At 55.4% G+C, this 15051-nt stretch overlaps 1 protein-coding gene across 1 annotated transcript; it reads right to left on the bottom strand.

The window, feature by feature from the left end:
* Positions 1–1526: 1526 nt before the first annotated feature.
* Positions 1527–14635, bottom strand: PYGB (glycogen phosphorylase B). The gene is made up of 20 exons (XM_088531259.1): positions 14366–14635; positions 12843–12944; positions 11686–11764; positions 10765–10868; positions 9475–9606; positions 7547–7658; positions 6784–6866; positions 6177–6320; positions 5750–5842; positions 5493–5639; positions 5206–5369; positions 4730–4844; positions 3914–4015; positions 3639–3786; positions 3324–3382; positions 2845–2986; positions 2425–2639; positions 2083–2210; positions 1933–2006; positions 1527–1708 (listed from the first exon to the last, which is right to left on the bottom strand). The coding sequence occupies exons 1-20, from the start codon at positions 14606–14608 to the stop codon at positions 1554–1556; spliced, it is 2541 nt and encodes an 846-aa protein (XP_088387385.1). The 5' UTR covers positions 14609–14635; the 3' UTR covers positions 1527–1553.
* Positions 14636–15051: the final 416 nt, after the last annotated feature.

Below are 15051 nucleotides of genomic sequence, written 5' to 3'. Positions count from 1 at the left end.
CCTCGTCCGTCTGTCCGGGCAGCACCAGGGGCTGCAGCTTTAGTTGCTGGGGCTCACAGCAACTTGGGCCGCCTCGAGGGGCCGGGCGCTAGCGCAGGGTTGTGCAGCGTCGTAGAAGCCGCTCAGCATGCGCCAGGTTAGAGTTGCAAAGCAGGTAGTAGCTTGTTCTCGTACTGAGATTCTTCTGCTGTAGCGTGGTTATCCCTGAGGTTTCTGACCCCCGATACTTACAAGCTAACCGTGCCACTTAAATTATGTTTGATGCACTTATATTTATTGCACTGACGGAACAGAAACGCTGCCGTGGCGGCGCGGGGCAGCTGAGGCTGCTGCCAGTGCCCGGCCTGTGGCGGGACAGGGCCCGGGTGAGCCTGGCACGGCCGTTCCGCTTAGCCGGCTGGTGATGTGCTTGGAAAATGAACCTGAAATGTTTATCTTTACAGAAAGTGGTGTAGTTTTAATAAAAAGCATTGACTGCTGCTCACCATGGCTTCACTTTTGCCTTGCCTGAGATTGTCTGGGGGGGCCTGTTCACCCCATGAGCCGGGGCAGGACCCTGTCCCCCACGAAGCTGGCGCAGGGGACACAGCAGGAGACCAAAGCAAGGCCGGAGTAGTTGTTTTAATGAGTTGCCATCACACAGAGGTGCATGGGTGCACTACAGAGCACTAGACGTGTTAAACGCGGCCCTGGGGTGGGGAAGTGAGGCTTGGTCACTGCACCTGGGTGAGGATCTCACAGGGTCACCTACAGGGGGAAGGTGCATGACGAGCAGCACCAGCCCACCCACTGCATGTGCCTATGGCTGCTAAAACCAACAAACAAACAATAAAAACCCAGGGTGGTTTGGCCACTGGGCTTTTAATTAATTTTTTAAACAACCTAACTAGGTGACTAGCTGTGGGAGGAGGAAATGTGCCAGGTACCTTTTGAAGGGGCCATGCTGGCTCGAGGACCAATGCCCGGGGTGAGTAGACAGTGAGTTCACCGGGCTCTCGCCATGGAGCTGGGCCAGTGCGTGAGTTGCTGCTGCGCTGCGGCACCTCAATGCTCAAACGCCCTTGGGGGTACTATTTTTCAGTCAAGTATTGCCCCTGCTTTGCATTACCACGGTGAGCAGCCCTGTTCATGCTGGGGGTGCAAGAGGGAGCCACCCTCGCGCCCTTCTCCCCAGCCTCAGGGCTGGCACTTCCTGCTCAGAGGTGGGTGCAGGACACTGTCCCTTGCCTAAATCTGCTGGCGGGGAAGGGCCAAAGCTGCTGGCGGGCGAGGAGAAGGCCAGGGGAGCGCTCTCACCAAGCATGGGGCACAGCTCACCAAGACGTGGAGCCCTGGGCTCCCTAGAAGCGCTAGGCAGCACATGCGGGCTGGGTACAGGGGGGTTAATGCAAGTGCTTTAGCCTACGGCCCTGCTCCCATTCCTCCTGGCGGCCAAGGCTCCTCCTGGGAATGCCGTCCTCCCTTCCCCTTCCCCTGAAAGGCCTCCTTTCTCTCCGAGAAGGGCAGAGAGGGCCGCTCCGGCCGGGAGCCCTTCGCTCGGGCCTGCCCGCCGCTCACTCCCGGGGCAGGTCGGGGAGGGGTATTGGTTCCCTTGACGGCTCCACACCCCAGATCTCCTGGGCATACTCTGTGATGGTCCTGTCGCTGGAGAACTTGCCCGAGCACGCGATGTTCCTGATCACTTTCCTGGTCCCATTCCCGGGGGGTCCTGGGAAGAGCGGAGGGAAGTGTGTGCGGTCCGTCCTGCCCCCAGCTCTGCCTGGGCTCTCAGCCTTGCAGGGCATCAGCTGGGGTGCAGGGAGTACCACTGATTCCAAACCTGCAGCGCTCTCCCCAGGCTGACCCACCGCTGCAGTGGCTGCAAGGTGGCCTCCACAGAGCAAGCTCAGCCTAGCTCCTCCCTGCCACAGCCCAGGACCCCAGCCCTGGAGCTCCTTACCAGGAAGAGCTCGTCCACTCGGCCTTGGCATTTAATGTAAGCTTCATAGTCAGCGAACACCTTAAACCTGAAAGCCAACAAGGTAGAGTGAGGCCGTGTGGACGGCAGCCTGTAGGATGCGTTGGCTGCGCGCCAGGACTTACCTGTCGTCGTTCATGAGCATGTTGACGACGTCCTTGAAGCATCCAGGGTCTTGAGGGGAGAAGAAGCCACTGCTAATCTGGTCGATAGCCTGTCTCAACTCTGGCAAGCGCTCGTAGTACTCCCGTGCGTTTGTACCTGCGCCCAGGGGAGGCAGGGTCAGGAGGGAAGAGCATGTCTGCTGCCCCGAGGCCCAGAACCCACCAGGAACAGCCTCCAGCTACAGCTACACCCATCTCCATTCCCGGGGAGTCCCTCCAGAGTCCACTGCTTGCCATGGCCTGCGTCCATGCCCAGCATGGCCCTGTCTGACCGGCCTGCGCACACGTTACCCTCTTCCCCAGCACCAACCCGCGGCGACTCAGGGCCTCCACCTCCTCCACCCGCATGCCGAAGATGAAGAGGTTTTCTTCGCCCGCCTCCTCGGCCATCTCCACATTGGCCCCATCCATGGTGCCGATGGTGAGGGCCCCGTTCAGCATGAACTTCATGTTGCCAGTGCCTGAAGCCTCAGTGCCAGCTGTGGAGATCTGCTGGGAGAGATCAGCTGCCGGGATCGCTGCCAGGTGTAAGAGAGGTGGGAGTTAGCCCTCAACACACCACAGCTTTCCACAGCCTGGGCCCCAGGACAGCAAAGCAGCTCACAGCAGCTGCTAGACACCCTGCTAACTCATCAGCTCCAGCCCACACAGCTCAGGGATGGCGCTGACATAACCCCCATCTGTGTCCGCTGCCATCCCCTCCATGGGGAGCTATCGACATACCTTTCTCAGCCAAGGATACCCGATAATTCTCCAGGAAGATCACCTTGAGCTTGTCCCCCACGTAGGGATCATTGTTGACAACCTCGCCAATGGATGTGATGAGTTTGATGATCATCTTGGCCATGTGGTAGCCAGGGGCTGCCTGAAGAAGAGCAGCGCAAAAAGGGTGAAGCTTTTTAAGGAAGGGAGAACAGGAGAGGTGCCAGTGCAGGTCCTCCCTGCAGAGAGAATCTGGGCCTGCACCTCTGCTGCAAATCAGCAGAAAAACCCTCATGGAAGGAAAAATCCTGAGCCAGAGGGAGGGAAGCATGGGGCCTTGTTTTGCCCAACTGCCCATGCAGGACTTTCCTGAAGAGCCACCCAGCACCGAATGTGCTGGCTAACCCAATGGGAGGCCAGCAACGCCCCTGGCGTGGGGCAGCACCTTCCTCGCATCCCACCTGAGCCACGTGTCTACTGAGCCTGGGACACGGTTTTACCTTTCCTCCAATCATGATAGTCCTGGGCACGAAGGATTGGGATGGATTGCTTCTGATGCCTGAAAGAGCACAGATTCTACTGAAGCAATGATCAGCTGGGCAAAGCTCCCTGCTCTCACTGGAGATGAGCACTCCCCTTTAGAGCTCTGCATGACCTTTCAGGGCTTCCTCCTGGAGAGAAGCCCCTCATGGCAGGAGAACAGAGCCAGGCTCAGCAGCCTCCAGTGATCCACCCCCTCCTCACCACCCGTCAGCACCCAAGGTGGTGTCACAGAGGGATTTTTTGGGGAGTGGGGAGCCCTAGGCAGCACTTACGGTTGTAGAGGGTGATAGCATGGAGGCAATTCAGCAGCTGCCGCTTGTACTCATGGATTCGCTTCACCTGAACATCGAACATGGAGGAGGGGTTGATCTTCACCTTGTATTTCTCCTCCAAGTAGGCCGAAAACTTCAACTTGTTCTCCTGCCAAGGAAATCTGATAAGAAGCAGGCATGGGCTCCTAGGCATTGTATCAGACATGGGCACTCACTGCTGCGGTGTTCCTGGGAACATGCTCGTTCCCTATCTCCCCACCCGCACACCATGTTACCTGTTTGACTTTTGCCACGTCCCTGATAAAGCTCTCATTATCCACGAAATCTAGTAGCTTCCTCAGTTGGCTCAGATCCGTGATAAAATCTTCTCCGATTTGCTAAAAGAATAAAGCAAGATAGGAATGTCCCACCTTTAAGTCTTCTCACCTGGTCCACAATTATGTTTCCCTGACAGATGCCACTGTGAAGGGAATGAAGAGACACTCTGGGCAGGAAAAGGAACACAGCTTTTTTTTTTTTTTTTTTTTTTTGGTGAGGTTACTGCTCTCTGTCACCTGGAAGGTTCGGATGAAAAATGATACATGCAGAAACCCAAAGAAGTCCCTCTTTCTTGAAGAAATTTAGAGGAAGCATGTCTGCACACACCAGGGATTCCTGGTAGCTGGAGGAGCTGAACGGCAGAGCTTAAAAATATGTTCAATTGCAGGATGTTATTCAGCCATTGCATGTCTCGGTATGAGGGAAAAGCTGGTCCTCCAGAGCCTGGTTCACAAAGGACCCAAGGCTGTGGCTGGACTTCTCAGAGAGCCCTGTCCATCTGTGAAGCTGGATGCTTTTGTGGACACCTGTTTCCACAGAACATGGCGCTGCCCCACAGGTTGTTTCTAGACACCATGAGGGGACAGAAACAGGCTGAAATTTCTCTAATTCTCAGCCAATTCTTCATCTTTAAAGCTCATGACTTTAGAGCTCAAGTCCTACCAGCCTGTACTCACTCCCAGCTGCCAGGAGTTAGGCTTGGGCTCTGTTCAGGCTGACACGAAGAAACAAGCAGATGCAAAGAGCAAGAAGAACCTAAGCTTGTGACTCACCTCAGCAATAATGTCAGCTAGTCCTGGGTTGCAGAGCAGGAGCCAGCGCCTCGGTGTGATCCCATTCGTCTTATTCTGGAACTTCTCTGGCTCCAGCTCATGGAAATCCTTGAATCTGGAATACCAGGGAGCAGGAGCCACTCTGAACCAGGCCTCTCCACAACCCAGGACTTCAGCTGAGCCCAGCTTCCCCTACATATGCTCTTGCCTCAGGGCACTCTCTCTAACCTCTCTATACTACCCCCAATTCTCAGTATTGCATCTCACCTCCTCCCTCAGCCACAAGGACTAGGGTTTCTCCAAAAGGAGAGGAGTTAGATGTTGCAGGCACACAAATGAGTCCGTGTCACCCAGTCTGTCATGCAGAACAACCCAAGCAGACCTTGATATCCCTGGCGAGACCCTTAGACTTGCAGGCAAAGCTCACTGAGCGCAGAGGAGAGGTTTGCGCACACCTTGGACAGCCCCCGACTCACACTGAGCTCTTCACGATGTCCGAGTGGATACGGGCCACGCCGTTGACCGCATGGGAGCCGATGACGCAGAGGTTCGCCATGTTGATGCGCTTGCAGGCCCCTTCCTCAATCACCGACATCCTCCTGAGACGGTCATTGTCCCCCGGATGGAGAGCTGCCACACGCTGCCAGGATGCACAAAGCAAGAAAGGGAGATTAGCGACCCAGATGTAGGACCTGGAAACACTCCCATCCTAAGGAAAGGTATGTCAGACTCCCCCTGACCAGTGACCAGTCCAGGCCCTTACGTCCAGATGCTCTTGGTTGAGGGCATAAATGATCTCCAGATGACGTGGCAGCAGCTTTTCAAACATGGGGAGCGGCCAGCGCTCCAGGGCTTCGGGCAGCACGGTGTGGTTGGTGTACGCGCACGTGCGCTTGGTGATCTCCCAGGCCTGAGCGCAGACAGCAGGTTACCACGCGCCCGGAGGGGACGTGAAACCTTGTGTGCAGACAGGGCGGCAGCTCCTGCGCCCTAAGGTCTGGGGTGCATCTCACAGCTTACTTTGTCCCAGTCCACCTTCTCCACGTCCACCAGGATCCGCATGAGCTCCGGAATGGCCAGGGCTGGGTGGGTATCATTTAGCTGAATAGCTACCTGCAACATAGACAGGCCGGGCTTAGATCTCACAGGAACAAGACTCTGGTGGCTTCCTAGCACAGCATCCTTCAAAGACAGGGTTGGGGGTCAGCCCCAAGTCCATTCTATGGCTCACAAACCCCTCAACCATCCTAGTAACAGAGGGAGCTCTCAGAAATGGAGCTATTTGACCTTTGCAAGTTTTGCTCCAAACTGCAAATTTTCTCCTGGGGAGACCGAGAGATCACCCATTTTCCAACTCAAATGACCAAGATCTTTGTATACTTGACCCTGTCTGATCCTGAGCATCCTGTTCTCCATAACGATAGGCAGCTGTGGCCCACTAACTCACCTTGTCTGGGAAGGTCTCAAAGGACGTTCTTACAGGATCTCGGCAGCCAAATTTGGATGACTTGAAGCGGCGGATGATGTCCTGGAGGGTAGCAGCCACTACAAAGTACTCCTGTTTCAGCCGCAGCTCCTTGCCTTCGAAGAACTGCATGTGGAGGACACGGAGCCATCAGTGGGGCAGCAACCAGCCCCCTAGAGCTGCTCCTGCCCACTCTGAGGGGCTCCCGCCAGCCCTTACACGTTCAGCGCCTCTGCAGGGCTACTGCGTATGTTCCTGGGGCTGCATCTCACGGAACTGGACCAGGGACAGGGGCTTGAAATCCCCATGTTGGACTAGGAGCAGCCCAGCTCCAGGGGATGGTGCTGCTCATTCAAGATGTAGGTGTGTGGTCTCAGGTGCCTCCAGAGGGCATCAGAATCCGTCACATTTTGCAGCGACTCACACAGAGCAAGCACAGCTCCCTCGCTCTCTGCTAGAGCCTTTGCAGGGTTTTTGGACTTCAGACTCCCCCCAGTAGCCTGTGTAGTGTCCAGGTACTCCAGCAATAAAATGACAAGGAGGCAGATCCCAAGCAGCAGCACAGAGAGGAAGGAAGTCACTCACTCACATTGTCATTCGGGTACAGGACTCTGGAGATGTTTTCTGCCAGGTTTCTGTCCAACACAGCCTCGATGTAGTCACCCACATTGACTGCAGCACGGGAGAAGTACACACAGGACTGCAAAAGCTATAGCAATTCAGGCAGGTACCAGACCCTGTATCCTTCTCCCTGTTGTGCAGGTCCTGAGCAAAGAGCCCTCACCTCCTCCTAGTAACGACTGCAGAGATGTTGAGCAGGAACATTAAAGCCAGTTATAGGGAAGCATGAATGGGAATGTATGTGTGCACAGCAGGAAAGACAAGAGACAGGATTAGAGAATAGCACATCACCACACAGTTTCAGAAGATGCAGAGATTGGGAAGAACAGATGGAAACAGAAGACAGATGGAAGCCGGAGAAGCAGATGGAAGCACATCCTAGTGCTTGCAAGCCTAAGACAATGACTCAGATCAGTTTTGTCTAAAACCATCCCCCTTCAGTAATGACCTAGCCTCGATCTCTAGGGTAGCTGCCCTGCCTCTGCTTTGCATCACTCCAGTTAGAGCCTGGGTGCCAAGGCTGAGGCAGGCATGATAGGGATGGAAGGAGGACAGGTGGGTGTCCTGCTGCACGGGCGCTTTGGAGGTGCCGTGATCCGTGGATGCAGCCACAGCTCTGTGTTTTGGTGGGATCCAGGTGTTATGGAAGAAACAGGCCAGATGGGAAGAGCTGTGCACACAGAAGCAACCATGCCCCAGCCCAGAATAGAGGCAGCAGAGACAGCACTTACACTCCTGCAGATTGAAGTCGTTAGGTGCTTTCGCAGACCACAGCCTCATGGTGTTCACCGTGTTGTTCCTGTACCCTGGCACAGGCGTATCGTAAGGCATAGCAAGCACAACCTGCAAAATATTGCCCTCCAGTAAGCAATGTGGTGTCTTCACTGACACAGGAGGGGGAGACACCTCGCAGCACAGAGGAAGCCAGAGAACAGGCAATTCCTGGCTGCAGAAAAGATCTCATCCACACTAAAACCCATGTGCTGAGGTTCATGGGCTTGCTCGCTCTCATGGGCACTTACAACAGCTGCTGTGAATGGGCTAATAGAAGGACCAGAGCTGTTTGCATCTTTACAATGCAAACAGGAGCAAAGGTGCCATCCTCAAAAGGTAGCAGAGTTGCAAGCAAGCTGCTGACCTCCCTGTACCAACTGGAGTGCCTCCCATGCCAATGTTCCAGGACAGCTGCCACCTTTTTGTTTCCACCCAGGACAGACTCTGCTGCACAAATCCTACCCACTAGCCCCTCAGCACACACTGAAGGCACCGCTTCCCCCAGGCAGTGGCACGGGATGCGTCTGAGAGCAGAGGGAGACGGGCTTATGAGGCAGGCAGAACTGGGCAGATGATTGGCACACTGGCCCTAACAGCCTTTTTGTGTGTGTGTGCTGGCACCAACACTTCCCTTCTGGGGAAAAATCAGCAAGAGCTCAGCATCTGAAAGCTAATATTACCAGCTCTGAACATGGAAGGAATGCAAGCCCGCCCCATCTAAGCCCCGGGCCTGGGGCACCCATAGCATCAACAGAACGATGCTATATTTGGACATTGTTTCTTGGCCTTTTTTTTTTTTTTTTTGGTGAGCCCTTCCAGCTCATTTCCTACAAGGGCACCGGCTGAAAACATACTTTCTGGTACGAAGCAGCTGTTTTGCACTGCACAGCTTGGGCTGCCTGAAGCCTGGCAAGCAAAGACACCCCCCGCAGAAGGCTGTTTCTTGCCATTGACAGGGCTGTGACATTGGAGCTCACTAACACCACAGCTTTGGTCCCTTGGACTGGAGCTGGTTTCCTACTCTTCTGAACAGTGGCTCTGTAACCAGGCTCAGCTCTTGGCAGAGCGGCTGGCGCTGAAGGGTCTGGCTTGGCTTTATGACTGTGCATTCCTGAGACGGGCAAAACAGGCCCAACAGAGACCCTTGGTCAGTGTGGGAACACAGCTGGGCTGCGTCCCTAAATCTCCGAGAAATTCATGAAGCCCTTCCTTTCCCTAGGCAGTGGTTAAAGAGGAAAGGCCAACACACTTTCAGCCCTCTTCACAAATGTGTGCCTATTTAAAGCTTGCCTTCCTCAGCTGTAAGACTGGGATACATTTATTATGCAGGCAAGTGTTTGCCCTCCCTGGGTTTGCCCTGGCACCAAACAAGGCCTCCAGACTGACTGGGAACTTGAGCCTATGCTGCGAGCATCCCCTGTCAGCACTCCATCCATCAGGCTGAACCGAACAGGCAAGGGAGGAACTTGCTCCAGTGACAGAAGCACCCAACAGGTTGCTCCAAGGCTCTCCCAAACTGCAAACCTCTACCAGCAGCAGCAGAGCGACCTGCAAAATCACTGCGTTTGAGCAACGGGGGACAGGAGCAGCATGGAAGGTGCCTAATGCAGTTGGCAGGGATTCAGCTCTCTGCCAGCATAAATCAGGCTTTGATTCCACCCAAGGATGTGGGATTGCACCCAGGAAATCAATTGAGAATCAAGTGCTGACTGATGCGAAGTCACAACCACGACTAAATATTTAGATATTTAGATGAATCACGAAATCACAAGTCTTGCCAAACTGGGAGAAGAGCAGAGTCTGACAACAGCCCGCACAGGGGAAGCCTCTCCACCTTCGCACCGTCCTGTCCTCTTCAGGCCCGACACCAGGGCTGATCTCTTACCTGGGTATCGATCCACTTCGCTCCCTGCGGGGTGTGATCCACGCGGCCGTAGAAGTGCACGGGCAGCATGTATTCCGGGCGCGCCTTCTCCCAGGGATTGCCATAGCGCAGCCAGTCGTCAGCCTCCTCCACCTGAAAGCAGCCATTTAGGGCCAAACTAGGCCTTTCCGAAGAGAGCCTTGCCTTAAAAGCCAAGTCCTAGTAAGCTGACTTTGGAAAGGAAGATGCACAGGCCTCTAGAGGAGAGCTAGGCTCTCCAGAACACGAATGACTGCATAGATCAGCCTCTTACACTGGCTTTGCAGAGCTGCATTGGTTTATACTATCCCCACGGAACCCTACGCTCAGTGCATCTCAAGGACTTTGCATCCAGTTTGAGAGGGACAGCGAGTGGAAAATAAAAAAAAATGAATTCAGCAGCAGTCAGGGCTGATGTGCACCAGAAAACAGACAGGCTGAGGCACTCAGAAGAGATGCTCTGTGCCCACAGGCGTTTTTCTGACAGTGTAGGGCAGCCTGAGATATAGCTCAGCATTACCCTCCGTGTTCTTTTTAAAGTAACATCTAGCCAATGCAGTCGTCGCTATTCTCCACATCTGTTTTCACCATTTATGGAGCCCAACACTGCAAATTCTTTGTGGGGAAGAAAGAAAAAAAACTACCTCTCACCTGCACTGATTCATGCAGTGCTGTTTTAAGGAGAAAGAAGGTCCTTTATGTACATAATCAACCCAGGCCTCCTAAAGGAAATTATTTCCAGACATGCACTAGGGATAGCTGTCATTTGGGGCATAAATCCTAATTCGTATCATCAGGGTAAAGTGAAATCAATCCCAATTTTTCTTAGTGAATCCTTTGACTGTGCTGCAGTAGAGTCCCTGTTTGATCCCCTGCTGCTAGTCTCCTAGGGAATGGCAAGGAGCAGCAGCACCCGCTCCTTCATCCCATCACATTTCCCTTCAGTCCAGGCATCTTCAATTCGGTCCCACCACAGTGCCATTGCTGCCCTGACTCCTTGCCCAGGTCAGATGGGACTCTCAGGTTGTTGCATCCATGGAGTCTCGGGGAGGGACTTGGATTTCGGCTGTGCCACACAGGCACCACCTCGCCATGGGGGCCAGTTGGTGTTTGCCCCGGGTGGGAACCTGCTGCACCTCCAGAACCCCTCAGCTGATACACAGCCCACGTCACCACAGCACTGCCAAGGCGTTTTTTGTGGCCAGGCCTTGTCCACAGGCAGAGTTGACCACTGCAGGGAAGGGAAGGGGTGACTTTGCTTTCCTCATGTACCTGCCAGCCGTCAACAATCTTCTGATTGAAGATACCAAACTCATAGCGGATGCCGTAGCCGTAGGCTGCCAGCCCCAGCGTGGCCATGGAGTCCAGGAAGCAAGCTGGAAGAGCAGAGCATGATCACAACATGAGGGACCTCACGCCCAGCACACGCTGCGCAGAGGGGAGAAGAGCCACCACAACTGATGCCACTGAAATCTCGTATTAAACAGAGGAAACCTGCAGGTAGGAAGGGCCAGGCTGCAGCATGGCCTCAGTGCCAGGCACGCCGAGCTGCCACAAAGAGCCCCAAGGACAGGGCAGCTGCAAGTGGGGGCATCAGCACCAGGCTTGGTCTAAGGCAGCCTGGCAGATAAAGCAGGGCTTCTGCACCTGCCTGGCTGCAGCACCAACCACTTAACCATTATCTCTTTCCAATCATCATTGCAGGACTGCCCTAGCAAGGACCAGCCCTGGCATCTCCACTGTGTCAGAGAGGCCTTGTTCCCTTGTTTTCCTTGTTCACTTATGGGGCAGAGAGGCCTCGTTCCCTTGTTTTCCTTGTTCACTTATGGGGCAAGCAAATTGAAAGAGCAGCCAACATTTTGTCTACATGAGAGTTGTTTGGGTGCCTCAGGGTCGTGCGAGATTTTACAGGAGAGGCTTCAAGGAGCCTTCTGCAGCCCCATTCCAGAATGCCACGCTTCAGTTAGGCATGGATGCCTCTCTTTTGGAGAGCGGGACAACTTCTGGCAGGCTGGGAGCACAGAGGCTGGCCGCGACACATGGGGGCCACGGCCTGCGCGCTGTCCTGCAGCGGGCGAGCGACAGGGCGAAGGGTGGTCAGGGGGCTGCAATGAACACGCGACACGTTCGCCAGGAGGGCACAGCCCTTGTGCAGCTGGCGTTGAGGACAGGGCTCCCCTTTCCCCGTGTTACCTGCCAAGCGGCCCAAGCCTCCGTTTCCCAGCCCAGCATCTTCTTCAATCTCCTCCAGTTCCTCCAAGTCCAACCCCAGCTATTGGGAAAATAACCACAGAGGAACACACTGTCAGGATCTCACCCCTCACAGGCTAGGAGGCTGCTGTCCAAGAAGGGCAAACCCAAGCCCCCAAACAACCCATCTCACATAAAATAAAAAGCCACAAGGGGCTCGCTCTGTACGCACTCCTCCACATCTTGCCCATTGCTGGGCAGCCTAATTACTTGGAAAGTGACTTAGCTCATCATCAAACGTCACCTTCCCTTGAACTGGGAGGTTTCCTTAGAGACACGAAACAAAACACTTGTCTTCTGGCAGTCCTTCAAGCTGCGAGGCCTGTCCACTGAACTTGCCTTGCAAAAAGGATGGCAAACAGCCAGACGGAGCAAAAGGGGCTCCAGAATCCTGCCTGCTTATGCGGTCCTCCCTTCTCTTTACATCCACCCTGCCTTGAGCAACGCCACGGCCACGGCGGCAGCTTCTTCTTGCAGCTTTCACCATAACTCTGCATCTTCCCACACCACAGCCACTCTGCAGGAGAGCTTCTTGACTGGAATCCAGGGGTGAAGTGGTTGTCTCATCTTCTACATCTCTTGGGCAACCTGCTCTTCAACTCAACCGCTGGCAGCCTCTTTGGGGGCTGCATGCCCTTGGAGGCTGCAAGCCAGCAGCACGTTCGCAGAGCTGCTACCTCTCAGAGGACAGCAGTTGCTCACTTTGGCGTGAGGGTGAATGACAGGGAGTTGGGCAGAGAGCACAGTTGTTCCCCAAGCCCCTCCACCAGTGCTCCAGCTCTGTTCAACCAGGAAAGCCCCAGACACAGAGTGATAGGGGTGGCTAAAAGTGTAACACAGATCAAGCCAGGGTGGGGAAGGGAAAGATTTGGGATAGGAAAGCCCCAACATCATCTGTGACAAAGATCACTGTCCTCCTGCAAGCCTGAGTAAAAAGGCCCTTGTCTTTCTGGCTGACTTGGTGCTAACAGTGGCTAAGGTTTTTTTCTTTTTTCCAGTGTGAATCCCTCCAATGACACTTTAACGTAACAAAGATACCCAGGCATGGAAAAGTCTGCCTAAATCTCCGGTGGGGGGACAGTCCTGGGATAAGACTTCACCTGGTAAATGGCTTCATCACACGCGTTCTCCAAGCCCAGGTTCACCATCGTGTTCTGCAGAGTGCGGCCCATGTAGAACTCCAGGGACAGGTAGTAAATGCGCTGGGGAGGCAAAGGAAAACAGCAGCAAGTTACACACCGCTCCCTTCATTCGCTTGTAGGAGGATTGCTCATCAATTACTGCACCAAGTATTGTTACTAAAGTCAATTAAAACTAAAAAAAAAAAAAAAAAAAGAAAGAAAAAAGGAGACTTAAGAGCTTTCCTGAATAGGGATGTCTTGCTAAACAGGCCCTCGGCGCCTGTTTCTGAACAACACGCACCACAGCTTGTTTGTCGGGATGGTTGCATGGGACGCTGGCCAACTCTTTGCTGCACATCTCCCTGCCAACAGCCTTCTATAGAAAAATCTTGTTGCCTGTTAAGTGTTTCCCTAATTAACTTGGGGCAAGAATTATCTAGGATGCCAAGCAGTACATTTAAACATAGTTAGCTGGGCAGCTTGGTCCAAGTGATGCTTATGCTGGATTTTTAATATTTTCTCCTGTGGAAATCAAGCTGATCCCGAGCCAGCTGAAAACCGGGGAGAGCCTCCCACCCCTTGCATACTTGGCCAGATTTCAGGCCAGGCCTCTTCCTGCTAATGATTTTCCAATGCTGCTATCACATTTTTGGAGCTGTTGGAAGATAAATGAGTCAGGTCACCCGTGGCAGAAGGGCAGGAGGCGGCAAGGGAAGGGAAGGAAAGGGAGAATGCAGGGCTGGGCATTTCAGTGTCTCAGCTTAACATTTCCCAGGCCATTTTCAGCGCTCAGGGCTGAGAGTTTTGTCTCCGGCCAAACAGGACGTCTTGAGGGTTGGCATCTTTGGACACAGATGCTTCAAATCCACCTAAGCCTGTTAAGTGGCTCGAGCCCTAGGGCGATACAGCAGCAGATTTCCTTGAGTTCATCTCGCCATGAGCTGCACGCACACATCTTACTGTCAGACAAATAGGTGCTGGGGGTCAAAGCACAAGCAAGCAGCAAGACTGGTCTGCAGCGGCCTTTCCAGTTTCGGAGGACCGCAGCCTACGTTGTGAAAGCTAATCAAAGCTTATCTGTAGGGTGGACATCAGCAAGAAACACCAAACTTTTGTCCTTGCAGTGGGGATGCCCCATGGCGGTGAGGCAGTGCCGTGCGTGGGGAGACGGGGCCGTGGCGATGCCCACGCCAACGCGGCTCCGGTGATGGGCACGGAGAGAGGGGACGCTGCCACGGCCGCGCCAGGGACACAAGGTCATGGCAACGCCTGGCGTGGCGGCTGTGGCGGTGCCCACGGAGGGGGGAACGGCTGTGGTGATGCCCATGGACGGGAGATGCGCGGTGGCAATGGCCATGTAAGGGGATGTGGCCGTGACGATGCCCATGGCCATGTTGATGCCCGTGGAGGGGAACGTGGCCATGACGATGCCCATGGCTGCGATGATGCCCGTGGAGGGGGGGACACGGCCGCGGCAATGGCCGCGGAGGGGGGCCGCTCACCTTGGGGTCCTTCTCGTAGTAGTGCTGCTGGGTGCGGATCCAGCGGCCCACGAGGTGGTCGCGCACGGTGTGCGCCAGCGCGAAGTAGTAGTCGCGGGGGGTGGCCACGTTGCGGTCCTTGACGAGCGTGAAGTGGAGGTGGCGGTTGAAGCTCCTGCGCAGGTCGGCCACGTCGCCCACCCCCGCCAGGCCCCGCACGCTGATCTGCTTCCGCCGCTCGCCGTCGCTCCGCGGCGCCGCCATGGCCGAGGCGGCCCCGCTCCCGCTCCCGGTCCCTGCCCGCCGCCCGCCCGGCTCTGCCGCAGCCGCAGCCGGAGCGGCCCCGTCGCGCATGCGCGGGGCGGCCCCGCCGGGCAGGGCGCCCCCCCGGCGCCCCCCGCGGAGGCGGCAGAAGCGGCGGTCTGAGGAGGACAAGATGGCGCCGGGGGGCGCTGAGAGACCCGGCCGCCGCGCTGTCCCCCCTCCGGCACCAGCGTTTATAGGCAGGGAAGCGACCGCGGGTCTGTCCTCGGGCTTGGGGCGCTCCCTCCCACTCGTGGCCACCCAGCGCGGCAAGGGGCTGCTTCCCTGGGTGCCTCAGCAAGCACCCAAGAGCGCGTGGGTCTGCGCCAAGTACCCCCGCGAAGGCCACACGTGCGCCCAGGAAGATCCCTGCTGGCCCAGCAGGACAAGGACAGCTCCCCGGA

This window comes from Tinamus guttatus, unplaced genomic scaffold (assembly GCF_059628265.1).
Source record: "Tinamus guttatus ecotype Peru unplaced genomic scaffold, ASM5962826v1 Tinamus_guttatus_pri_ptg000403l, whole genome shotgun sequence".
In the NCBI taxonomy this organism is placed as follows: Eukaryota; Metazoa; Chordata; class Aves; order Tinamiformes; family Tinamidae; genus Tinamus; species Tinamus guttatus.
The sequence above is the reverse complement of the archived record's forward strand: the minus strand, read 5'-3'. Positions and strand labels throughout refer to the sequence as shown.

Excerpts from the sequence above, each read along its gene's own strand:
- PYGB (XM_088531259.1), bottom strand. The coding sequence starts at position 14,608 with ATGGCGGCGCCGCGGAGCGACGGCGAGCGGCGGAAGCAGATCAGCGTG. Across the intron at positions 11,765-12,842 it reads GTGATGAAGCCATTTACCAG|CTGGGGTTGGACTTGGAGGA; the intron begins GTGAAGTCTTAT and ends TTTTCCCAATAG. Across the intron at positions 5,370-5,492 it reads TCAACCAAGAGCATCTGGAC|CGTGTGGCAGCTCTCCATCC; the intron begins GTAAGGGCCTGG and ends GCATCCTGGCAG.